At 38.2% G+C, this 12,419-nt stretch overlaps 1 protein-coding gene across 1 annotated transcript in view; it reads right to left on the reverse strand.

Moving 5' to 3' along the window:
- Positions 1 to 12,419, reverse strand: part of LOC122555982 (eukaryotic translation initiation factor 4 gamma 1-like) — a 110,794-nt gene that overhangs the window by 55,186 nt on the left and 43,189 nt on the right. The window contains 4 exon segments of the mRNA XM_043702322.1: positions 1,064 to 1,336; positions 1,339 to 2,139; positions 4,168 to 4,252; positions 9,951 to 10,043. Of these exon segments, the coding sequence (XP_043558257.1) occupies positions 1,064 to 1,336; positions 1,339 to 2,139; positions 4,168 to 4,252; positions 9,951 to 10,043 (1,252 nt within the window).

Raw genomic sequence — 12,419 nt, forward strand, 5'->3', positions numbered from 1 at the left:
CTTATTCAAACTGCCTTAATAATCTCGTGTGCAAAGCCTGTGCAAATCTTTCTAGGATGACATTTAAACACTTATCTATCCACACTGCCCAAGATCTCGCAAATAAAAACTTAAGTATACAGTTGTATCTTACCACACATGAATCCACAACACACCGATATCTGATATTGTCCCTAACAACAGTTAACAACAACTCCCAGAAAAAGATTATTAAACTTGGCAGGTCTGCCATTACCTAGTTACTCCATTCCAGTCAAAATTGGGACTTGCAATCTTGTAATTTGCAATTCTTCCATTCGAAAGAACTTTGGCAAGCGGGCATCTGCAATTTTCCCAACCATTTGAACAAATCCAACATTAGAACTACGCAAGAAAGGTACAAACTTATCCTCTCTCATGATGGTGAGGTCATTAGGTCCAGAATACTTAACTTTGTTCCTATTATTTTCTTCATTGCCTTTAATCATTTACTACAGACACAAAAATCAGGATTTATCTTTAGGTTCTCAGAACAGTTTTTTCCTCTTTGTATTCCTTCGCAAGCTCTATTATTCCTGAAATCCTCCTGATTCTTATTTCAATTTGCAGGATTTCCACTTTCCTTCACATTTGTGCAAGGGTTCAAACTGGATACTGTCGTTCTCTTTGTGCAGTTGAAAAACAAATTGGGGCTTTTGCTCATTAGATTTATTTCAGAAATTCCAAATATCAATTTTTGCAAATTACCCATAAACAGCTCAATCCCATTAGCTACAATTTAATAAAGCCCTCAGTTTAGCTTTCATTAGAAACGAAGTAACAATTACCATTTTCATTTGAACAAAAATAGAAAACTATTCCCCCACAGCAATGTTCTGACTTCAAACGTAACATCAATTGTTTATCAACTGGAAGTAATGCTACTACTTTAACATCCAAATGGCTTTTGCCAGATCAGTCCATAGTTAAAAAGAAATGTTACTTAAATTCTACACAATCCAGCATGCCAAAAGTAGTTATTTTACATAAAAAGTATACTATCATACCAGTGATATTAGCTAAAACTAACATGTATTATTAATACCTTGCATAGGATTGTCATTCATCTGGGATAAAGCTGCTGCTGTTGGTGAAGCATCTTGACATTCAATTTCTACAATGTCCTCTTCTTCCTTCTCCTCAGATGTCAAGCCTACAGCACTCTCTTCAGTTTTTGTTGCTTCAGGTTCAGAAATTGGGCTGATGTCAGATTCCTGCTGAGCTTCTAAAACTTCTGAATCCTGCTCTGTTGAAAGCTCCGGACCATTGGATACCTTCAGTTCTTCAGGTTGTGCAATGGGTGAATCCATTACAATTTCCGGTGGTTTATCAAGTGAAGGTCCAAGTGGAGGTCCAAGTGGAGGTCCAAGTGGAGGTCCAAGTGAAGGTCCAAGTGAAGGTCCAAGTGAAGGTCCAAGTGAAGGTCCAAGTGAAGGTCCAAGTGGAAGTCCAAGTGGAAGTCCAAGTGGAAGTCCAAGTGGAGGTTCAAGTGGAGGTTCAAGTGGAGGTCCAAGTGGAGGTTCAAGTGGAGGTCCAAGTGGAGGTCCAAGTGGAGGTCCAAGTGGAGGTCCAAGTGGAGGTCCAAGTGTCCAAGTGGAGGTCCAAGTGGAGGTCCAAGTGGAGGTCCAAGTGAAGGTTCAAGTGAAGGTTCAAGTGGAGGTTCAAGTGGAGGTTCAAGTGAAGGTTCAAGTGGAGTTTCAGAATTTTGACAAGGTTCATCTACTTGTCCTGCTATAACACCATTACTCTCCATGTTCTCCAAATCCTTTGAGCTCGATTCATCTACAATCACTTCCTCCTCTTTTTGTAGTTCTCGTACATTCTCTGCTTCACTTTCCTGCATTTCATTTGCTACGGGAGGCAAAGACACAGGTTCAGGCAAAGGATTAATTTCATTATCATGATCAGATTGTACAGGATCTGTCACAGCCACATCATAACAGACTACAGTGGGTTTAGTGTCATCTGGCTCAGTGACCGGTACTTTTGATAATTCCTCAGAGTCTGTTAAGTTAGTGTTGAGTTCAGGCTTGCTTTCCACACTTTCAGGTGTAATAGATTTTTCAGGTTTGTTCAACTCTTCTACTGGTTTAGTTGCCACTGCAGGAGACTTTGGCTTATCTAATAATGCAAACAAATAAAAGGAATATTTAGTGTCAGCAGCATCAAGTGGTTTAAAGATAATGCTGCTCAGCCTGTGAAAACATTAATACAGTGGATTATGAAATTGATAATAGGTCAGTAAACCACAAGTTATAGTCTAGTGGTGAAAACAGTTGCGTTAGCTTGTTTTATTTAGTCATCCACAGTAACTTAGGCACTTCCATAATTCCCATTTGAGCCACTTTTCCAGCTTCTGCAGTCAACTTGCTTGTACTGAAAAACAAAGTTTAGCAATGTTGTAGCCATGACTACCTTCTTGCAAATCAATTAAGTGTTCATGACGAGTTTTGCCCTTCAGGAGGTCATATCCACAGAAAACAGACAAAAGGATATTGTGCCAAGTCAGTGGCGAATAAAATCTGTGACCCTTAAAATTATAAAACAATATGACCAATTTCCTGGCCAAAGTAGGGTCAACCCAACTGCAGATGCATGCAGTGAGCTTGCATTTCAAATAACAGTGATGATAAAACTTGAAAAGTGAAAAAAGACACCATGATAAACTCTTCTTTGCACATTAAGACTTCTGTAGAAAAGTACCTAATTAGTGATAAAAGTAGCTCACAAGACAAGCATAATCCAAGGTTAGTGATGTAATAAGTTTAATGGGAGATCATGACTGACCACAGTTATCATTTCTTGAAAAATGTGATATTACCAGGTGAACCCTAACATGCAAATGACAGCATGTAAGAAATTGGACTCAAATTTAGGATATACAATTCTTAATTCTTTTGTCAAAGCTGTACATCTTACACTCAAGAAAATTTGCAAGAAACATCAACGTAAAGGAGTAACGTTTGTACTATAAGAACAGAGAACAATGCATGGTTATCAAGTGAACTGATTGGTCGAAACAGGGCAGGTTGACTGCGATTGATCAAAACTATGCCCTGGGGAATGAACAAGACAATGATAGCTATCTGTTAATGGTGAACATCGTTCATGTTGCTACTACAGAGCAAGTGTAAAATACCTGAATTTCAGCACAGTCAAGCCAAAGGAAAATCTATTCATTACAGAACTGAGTAACAGTAGATGAATTTCAGTAGCAGTGTGATGTCAAAAGTATGGACTGTTCACCCCAAAGACTGGCAGATAATGTGAAACGAGAAAACACAAAATAATCACTCGAATTGCAGAGGTCTAATGATTCAGTTGAAATTCATAAGTCAACTGGCATCTTGTACTCTCTCATCTGTAAATATCCAGTCGGGGTTAGCAAATGACCTGTAGCATGCAGCAAACTAAAAAGTGACCTTTAGCTAGTAGGATTGGGGGAGGTAACCATTGGTTACCACAGTTCACATGCGACATGGTGTAAACTTCCAGCTGCAAGAAATAAAGCATCTTAGCAAATGCTCTTTGACAGGAGTTAGTCCTCATTGCTCGCATAAGAGATGAGTCAAGTTGTATAGAGAAAAATTAGAGAAACAGAACACTAACCCCTCAGCTAGAGAGCAGAATGCTGTCAAAGCTGCTCTCAACTTAAAAGGGCATACTATTCCTATTTCTTCAGCTAATATTTAATATCTAAACTGTTGATTAATAAAGTTAATAAATTGCCTTTATAAAGAAGTCTAAATCAGCTATGGTTCCTTTTTACTTTAAAATCACTGCTTGAATATGTCAACGACACCTCCCACTTGGTCATCACATCCCAAAAGGTGGAATATATACTCCGAAATCCAGTGGTCGCGACAGAATTACTGTGCCAAAAACCCTTATGGTTTCTTATTTAGCTTTTAGTAGTAATACAACTGATTAGTTGTAAAAAAATTGCAAAAACAAATCACGAAATTACATTCAAATCAAAGACAGCAAGTGCTGGAAAATATCAGCAGGTCTGGCAGCAGTTGTGGAGAAAAATCAGAGTTAACGATTTGGGTCCAGCGACCATTCTCCAGCTACAATGTAAATATACCACTTCTTCTAGTTAAACCTTTGGCAGGATCTAATGGCATACTGATCAGCAGGTTGAATTACCTGGTCGGATAATGACTGGCACTGGATGAGGATTTTCCCCGTTAGTCTGTACGTTTCCACCTCCCTCCATATTTCCTACTGCAGACTGTTGAATGGAATGGAAAACTGATTAATACAGGGTCTCCATAATTTTTACTTTCAATACACAATTTACAGTAGCACCATAAATTATTGATGTTCGTTCCAACCTGAAGGGCTGCCTCATTTCATACAATAAACTAAGCTGTGATTTATAGTCATAATTATTCACATGAGAAAGACCGGTCTAAAGTAATGTCGTCCAAAATAAATTGTTAAATCACTACTGCTGAATCTATTATGCTAATAATTGTGCTCTAAACAGTTACCACATGAAGTGCATGCAATGAAACGCAAATCAGAACAACGTATCATTGTATTTCTAAACAGTTTAACAGCAGAATATTTCAATAATTTTGAAAATCACAGCATCAGCCTGAATTTAGAAAACCCAGGATTGATCTTAACCTATCAATATAACAGTTCAAAATACAGTAGCCTAACATTATCAAGTGACAAGTTGATTAGTCCAATCTCCGCTCACAAAATGTCAGTACGACCTCCAGTTTTGTATGTGTTCCACGCGGAATTTGATTTTTCTTTTGGTAATGGTGAGTGCCAAACAGAAGGAGATTGGAGGTGGCCAGATTTGGTTGTGTAACAGATGCATGATTAACCAGTATCATAATACTTCCTTTTGAATAAAAAGCATTCTAAAATAGTTTTCTTTATGCCTCCACGGGATGCAGCCTTTACTGGCTAGGGCAGTACTTACTACTGATCGCTATTTGTTCAGAGAAAAATGGTGAGTCAACCACATTTGTGTGAATTTGGAGTAACCAGGCCAGACCAGGTAAGGGGAAATGACAGATTTCTTTGCTTAAAAGAACATTAGTACACCACATGGGTTTTTACAACAATTGATAGTGTATATGTGGTCAACTTTAGGCTTTTATTGCAGATTTTACTAAGTTCAATTGTCACCATCTGCCATGTTGGAATTTGTCCTCATTACATTAACCAGGGGTTCTGGATTACTGGCCCAGTGACACTACCACAACGCCACTGTCTTTCCTAAAGATATATGGGATACAATTAAGTTAAAATATCAAGATGCATAAATATGACAAGCTTCAAGGAATGCAAAGAAAATCAAAACATTATTCACTAAAATTAGCTGGTTGGTTTTACTGTTAAGTCTGTACATTCCTGTTCAAACTTGGCCTGTTCTCTGTTGCTAGATCCCTTGCAAAAATGCTGCTTGTTCGTGGATGGTAGCATTTGGCATTTTCTTAAAAGGACTAGACAATAGATAATGACACCCTCTCTCCACTCCAAACAATTAAACAGCGAACTCTAACAAAGTTCATAGCTAACAGAAATAGATGTGCAGTAAATTAATAATTCTTTGTTTTATGAATACACATGGTGCCTTGTACGACACATTCTTCATCATTAGGGCAGCACGGTGGCACAGCGGTTAGCACTGCTGTCTCACAGCACCAGAGACCCAGGTTCAATTCCCGCCTCGGGCAACTGTGTGTGGAGTATGCATGTTCTCCCAGTGTCTGCATGGGTTTCCTCCGGGTGTTTCGGTTTCCTCCCACAGTCCAAAGATGTGCAGGTTAGGTGAACTGGCCATGCTAAATTGCCCGTAGTGTTAGGTGAAGGGGTAAATGTAGGGGAATGGGTCTGGGTGGGTTGCTCTTCGGAGGGTCAGTGTGGACTTGTTGGGCCAAAGGGCATGTTTCCACACTGAGTGATCTAATCTAATCATATTTCTTGTAATCAATAATGCAAATGAGGGGATGAAAAATTACCTCGAAGAATTTCACTTAAATGAGCTGCCAGTGTTTTCAACGATGTTCATGGACAATTCCTACAATTTTTCCAAACTCTGCAAAAAGGTCCACTTCTGGTGAGAAGTGCATTCTCCTGCTAGGAAGTGTCATACACCAACAAATAGGCATTATGCAATAACTTTGAATATAGGTCAAAAGGTGTTAGGAGCAGTTCGTGCAATGCAGAATGTGAAAGTGGTTTTCCACTCATTTAGCAATTACGAATTAACAAGTTAGCATTCTTAACAACCTCTGAAAACTGCTACAATTTTAAAGTGCAGACTTTCTCATAATTAACCTTTAACTATTTTGTAAAATGGTTACAAATTATTCAAGATCTTTGACCATAGTGATGTGCAAACCTAAACAGCTTAATACAAGAAATTACATCAAAATGGCGTATGCAGTGTATGATTCAAAGTCATCTTAGATGATGGTAGAAAATACTTAACCATCAACTGTGGCCCATTTTCATTCTTCTTTTGCTTCTTTTACAAAAGGCCTTGAGATTTAATGCCAATGTGAAGAGAATGTTTAACTTTAAAAGTGATGGGGTCTGGTGAAAGTGAGGTTTACCTAGTTTACCTGCATATGAAACATTCATGGGAAGATGAAAGCCAAACAATGCTACACTACACTTATTCAAACTTCATCAATGTGCTGCAAACATTGCCTGCAAGTTCTTCAGGTCTCTGGTGCTGTGTGCCGCCCCTTAGATTCCCTACAGTGTGGAAACAGGCCCTTTGACTCAACAAGTCCACACCGACCCTCCAAAGAGTAACTCACCCAGACCCATTTACCCCTGACTAATGCACCTAACACTACGGGCAATTTAGCATGGCCAATTCACCTGACCTGCACATCTTTGGACTATGGGAGGAAACCGGAGCACCCGGAAGAAACCCACGAAGACACGTGGGTTTGCACAGTCACCCGATGCTGGAATCGAACCTGGGACCTGGTGCTGTGAGGCAGCAGTGCTAACCACTGAGCCACCGTGCCACCCAATTATATGCTGCGTAGTGAAATCCTTCTATTCAGCCTTTAATTCCTCCATTATTTAACAGTCAAGATCTCTAAGTCTTCTGCCATAAAATTACTGTAAGCTAGCATTCAAGAACTGAAAACAGTTGAGGAAAAGGCAAGATCAAAAATAGCATCTTGACCTCTGTGCTTTTTGGGGGCTGTTAGAAAGGGGGGGGGGGCAAAAAATAAGTACACATTCCTATTGTCATCTTATCTACTCAAAGACAGAATAACTAAAAATTGAAACTTGCAAATTCTAAGCAACCAACTGTTATGTTGAAAGTGTCATACAAGCAAAACTCAATTTATAAGCAATTTCAAAACCCCTAACGATGCAAGCCCAAGATCCTGGCTCTACCTCACAATCGATGCAAAGTGCAAACTTATATACAAATTGCAAAGATGACATTCGGCCCAAGTCTGCCCTGTCTTTGCAACAACATTATCGCAGAACTAATTATGACCTCAAACTTCCCAGTTACTCCTAATGATATTAATCTCCTTTTCAGTCAAGTATTAAGCCTTGCATTAAAGGGTATAGACTTACACTTTTCTAAAACCACTCTCTGAAGAAAATAATAAGTCCACAGACGTATGGCTCGAAAAAATCCTCCCCACCTCAAAAGTCTTAAATGGAAGTGAAGAGATTTTTAAACCACATTCATAATTGTAGTCACTCCAACAAGGGAGAACATCCTTTCAGCATCCACCCATCAAGTTCACACTGGATGGCACAGGTCAAAGAGATCACATTTTTAGAAACTCATTAAGGACTAGCATGTCTTATCTTACCTCAAAACATAAACATCTCCAATCTCAAGGGGGATTAACTACTAACAAAGTTGAAAATGTAACTTTCATCGTCTTTTTTTTGAGCACTGAACTTCAAGAGCAAAGTGCGTAAAAGTTGGAAGTCTAAAGCAATGTTACAGCTATCAAGGTTACTCACTAGCTTAAGGGAAGCTTCCACTCTGCGTTCATCAAGAACCAATCCTGGAGTAGGTAATAAAACTAACTTCAAGATAGATGGAAACCCAATGCAATAAGAACTGTACCTTGGAAATACAGTAGTTAACATGAACGCAGGTAGTGTGCACACACTCTCTCAACAGAGCTGTTAAACTCAAATCAGGCAGCAATAGAACTGCATTTGTTAAGTACCTTAGGAGCAGACATGGAATCTTCCTATATTCTGGCTGAGTCATTAAGTGCCAATCGGTTGATGTAATATCTAAACATGAAGGGGTCAAAACCTTTGAGTATCAGAATCAGGTCACCCAAGGTAGAAGAGGCTTGACCAGGAAGTCTGCAATTAAAATACTTTATGCTTTTTTGGATCTTACTTGATCATGACAGTTAAGACTGTTTTGTTGTTAATTGGCCTACGACACCAAAATACAAGCATGTCTACACCATTCAAGTACACTAGCAGCTAAGTGTTTTGCCACTATTATTACAAGCCTATATCATTTAAAAAAGACACATAAGTGAATGGCCTATGTTAACAGTATTCAAGCAGACATGAACAGTTAAAAATCTAGGGATTTTATACCAATGAGAACACCAGGATGTTAAAATCTCTCAGCCAGTTGAAGGATGAAATAAGAACTAATCTCTACTCAGTTTAGACTGAAGTCAGAGTGAAACATTGCAAGTATTTCCTAATTTACCCTTAACCCAGTATCAGAAGGTGTCTCTGAATATTTGTTCAAATAATGCAATAAGTGCCCTCAACTTTCTTTCAGTTAAGTTCCGGGCGGCATGGTGGCTCAGTGGTTAACATTGCTGCCTCACAGCACCAGGGTCCCAGGTTCGATTCTAGCGTCAGGGGAGTTTGCACATTCTCCCAGCGTCTGCGTGGGTTTTCTCCAGGTGCTCTGGTTTCCTCCCACAATCCAAAGATGTGCAGGTTAGGTGAATTAACCATGCTAAAATGCCCATAGTGTTAGGTGCATTAGGCAGAGGGAAGTGGGTCTGGGTGAGTTACTCTTCGGAGGGTCAGTGTGGACTTGGAGGGCCAAAGAATCTAATCAGAATCTTATCTTAACCACAATTGGTATAAAATTATCATACGGCACGTGACATTGTCAGAATACCAAGAATGGAAGCTAGCAAAGTATTGTCTGAGAATAGCATCCACTTCAATACTTGTGCAACAGAAGCATGACAATGCACGTGACCAATAGTTCCTATTTTAGCCAGAGGAACTGGAAGCAAAGGCAGAGAAACTCAATTTTCATCAAATGATTTCTAGTTTAGAAAATTGCATTTCAAAAAGCAAACATTAGATGATATCACTGATGTTGTAAATGGCAGCAAATAATTACGGTTAGTTGGAAATGGTAAAAGAAAAGAACTCATAGGGAGGGCTCTCCTTTTGAACAATGTGGGAGATTTAAGTACACTTTTCAAACTTCAAAGAACATAACCATAAATTCTTATGGTTGTTGCTAATGGTCTATCCTTGCAGTTCATGGCATTATAAAAATCCAAAGGAACAGACCTACCAAATACGCATTTTCAACAACGCAAACGAAGCAAAGTCAAGAACAACTCCAAAAAGCAAAGTATTTGGTGAAGATGCAGCCAGCTATTAAGTTTTGTGCATGGAATTAATGTCACATAATCCACAGAGAAGAGCGCATATATCAGAAAAATTTCCCAAGTGTAAAGATATTTCTTTGATTTACAGTCTGAGGGTTTCCTATATTAAAGACAGTAAAAGTATGTAGAATACTGAATGGTACACAGCCAAACACCAGTTATATTTTCAGAAGGCTTTTACAGCTTCTATTATCTAGACTAAGGAATAAAAGGAAGATCAGAACAGTAGAAACAAAATCAGTTCCAGTTTCTGCAATTAGGGCAGCAAGAGTAATGACCTAGTATACTACTTGCCTGTGGTGGTGTTGGTGTAGAGCCTGATCTTCCTCCAGACATAATCTCTTCTGTGATGTCTTTTCCACCCTGGTTTGGATCCCTTATCCGGATCTAACAAGTAAAATATCCACAAAATAGATAGGTCAAACAAGCAACGCCCTTCCCTTAATATAGTGCTCTTCATTGATTGAGCATGGCTCATGTGCAATATGGACACCATCAAATGAGAGAATTGAGAATCTATCAGTTTGAAAGAATTACTTCACATTGCTTGATCTTCCCAAAACATAAGTGGGTCTACTTTTGGTCCTCCTTCAATGCTGACACAGAAAAGACCAATGGAGAGAACCTAAAGAAAAGAGATTGTTTAACCATCTCCAAGATGGAAGTGAAACAGATGAAATTATAAATAAGAACTAATTTCTTCCTTTACTTCTATCCAATCAATATTAAAAAAAATAGATAACACAGCATAAAATAGATACAAGAAACAGGTAAGAAAAAGTCAGAAAACAAGACATCAAGCTTGTGCCAAGCAGATGTTCACATACACAACACAATGAATATTCAGTTATAATTCATTATTACCCCTCCTACAACAATTTAACTAAATGGACCTTTGAGACAGACATTGCAAATATTCCTTTATCAAGTGAACTTTAAATCAAGCTAGAACAATGTGTTCAAATTCACTAATGTTATGCAAAAATCTACTGAAGGCACATTTGTTTTCGTTCCTCAAAATGTTAACGCACAAACCATTAAGGTTTTTGGTGTCTGCTGAAAATAATGTCATTTATTACAGCCATTTACAAAGTGGCTCAAAACATGCCTCAGCTAGCAAACCCGATACATTTCTGCCTAAGAAATTAGGTTGTTCTACCACATTGCAGTTTTGCTGAAGATGATTTTCACTTTTCTTTAAAAAATTATTTTTTAATAAACATCCACCATCTGGATTGTGACATGATAAAACAATTGTTGCTCCCGCCTACTCGTAACAATCTACATTAATCTGCTCGCAACAGATCCAAATATAAGGTGAGGAAAAGACTCATGGTGGAAAACTTTAGAAACCAAATAACTAAAGTCACCTGTCCCTCTCAATCAATCCTAAAATTGCTGTGCGCCAATACTCCGATCCAAAACATCCAATTTGCATACTTTCCCTAACCATTCCTGGCAGCATGCAACTTCTACACACCAACATGCCCTACTCAAATATATAATTTCTTGGGCAAGGCAAAATTTTAAGGGTCAAGTTATGAACAAAAACTTAGAATTTAGTATTATCTAAAGGCTACAAGATTCTAATAACAATCAACTGCTCAAGAGAGAGAGAACCAGATTCAACAAGCAACACTGTTTAGAAAGAGATGGCAGCAATTTATTCACTCATTTAATATTACTGTGAAAACAACTTATAGATCTAAATATTTATAAACTTGATGATGAAATTGTTTTAAAATTTAAGTAAATACACCTCCACTACAACTAAAGTGTTCCAGCTCTTTTAGGAATTTAAGATTAAAAAATACAAAGCTGAGGCAGTTTTACTTTCAGCTAACAGCAAGTGCGCATGTAAACCTAAAAATAAATTCATGATTGGTGCAGGAAGATGCAGCAGGGCAACTATCAAATGTTGTAGCAGCTGTTAGCTGACACTCAAGTTTTAGGAATCCTGAAGTGAAGTGTACAAGAACATATATAAAATACATGAGTTTAAAAGCAGTGTTTACGCATGAGAACTAAGTTCATGCAAGCTCTTCACTTCGACAAATTTAAGAAAATCTGTCATCACTAGCCAAGTTCAGAGGTTAGGTCATAATGTTAATTTTTTAAATTAAGTAATGCCATCAAATGTTTCCACCCACCACAAATTACCATGCAATTTCCTGGAAGACAAAAACAATAGAAATCCTTTGGTCTATTCAGGGAGAACAGAAGCTCTTGTGCTACAGTCCGCTACCTCTGAGCCACAAGACCCCAAGGTACAAGCTGAATCTGCTCAAATATATGAAATAACATATACGAATAAGCCAATTAGAAAAACTCTATACCAGAGAACAAATTATGGGAAGTATCAGGATGATAGTTTTGTGCCACAAAGAAGGGTGAGCGAAGACTTAACTCAAAACTATTTAACATGATGCATGATCCCACCTAAATGAAGGGGCTAGGTTCATGATCTGAACATAAATGCAAGTATTATCCATAGCCCATCATGAAGATTTAACATTTCATGTTAGCAAAGACAAAAATTTGAAAAATCTATGCATTCAGAATGAACACCAGTATTCATGAGATGCATTCTGAATACCAGTTCATAGCACCATCTCTCTGGCATATTATATCAATGGCACTAAAATTCGCTATTGCCAAGATTGGACTACAGTGGATATATTTTGGAGCATTGAATTAGAGCATAACCATGGCCTCAAACAATTCACATTTAAATGAAGCTATTTTATGTATTCTCCTTCAGGC

The sequence above is a fragment of the Chiloscyllium plagiosum genome, chromosome 13 (genome assembly GCF_004010195.1).
Source record: "Chiloscyllium plagiosum isolate BGI_BamShark_2017 chromosome 13, ASM401019v2, whole genome shotgun sequence".
NCBI classification, from domain to species: Eukaryota; Metazoa; Chordata; class Chondrichthyes; order Orectolobiformes; family Hemiscylliidae; genus Chiloscyllium; species Chiloscyllium plagiosum.